At 47.7% G+C, this 264-nt stretch overlaps 1 protein-coding gene across 1 annotated transcript; it reads left to right on the top strand.

The window, feature by feature from the left end:
• Position 1: 1 nt before the first annotated feature.
• CSUI_008993 (uncharacterized protein) lies at positions 2 to 264 on the top strand (the record flags this gene model as incomplete). Its single annotated transcript, XM_068069112.1, has 1 exon — positions 2 to 264. A coding segment is annotated over one exon (261 nt), but the record flags the coding sequence as incomplete, so codon positions are not given.

Here is a 264-nt window from a genome sequence, read left to right as displayed (position 1 = left end):
TCGTCTTCTTCTTCGTTTTCTTCAAGTCATCCTCTCCCTTTGAAAGGTGTCCAACCGAAGGCAGGTGAGAGTGAGAGAGGTAGATGTTCGCCTGAGAAAGATGGTGAAGGGCAATATGCTCGGCAAGGCGGAAGTTATCCATCTGATAGGCAAGACCCAGCAAGAAGAAGAATCGATTTCTCTTCATCGACATCCCATGTTTCATCTTCCTCTTCTTTAGCTATGAGAGATCGTCCACCCACATCTCTGTCTTCTCCTCCCCAC

The sequence above is a fragment of the Cystoisospora suis genome (genome assembly GCF_002600585.1).
Source record: "Cystoisospora suis strain Wien I chromosome Unknown contig_5213, whole genome shotgun sequence".
In the NCBI taxonomy this organism is placed as follows: Eukaryota; Apicomplexa; class Conoidasida; order Eucoccidiorida; family Sarcocystidae; genus Cystoisospora; species Cystoisospora suis.
This window is presented reverse-complemented; position numbering and strand designations above follow the sequence as displayed.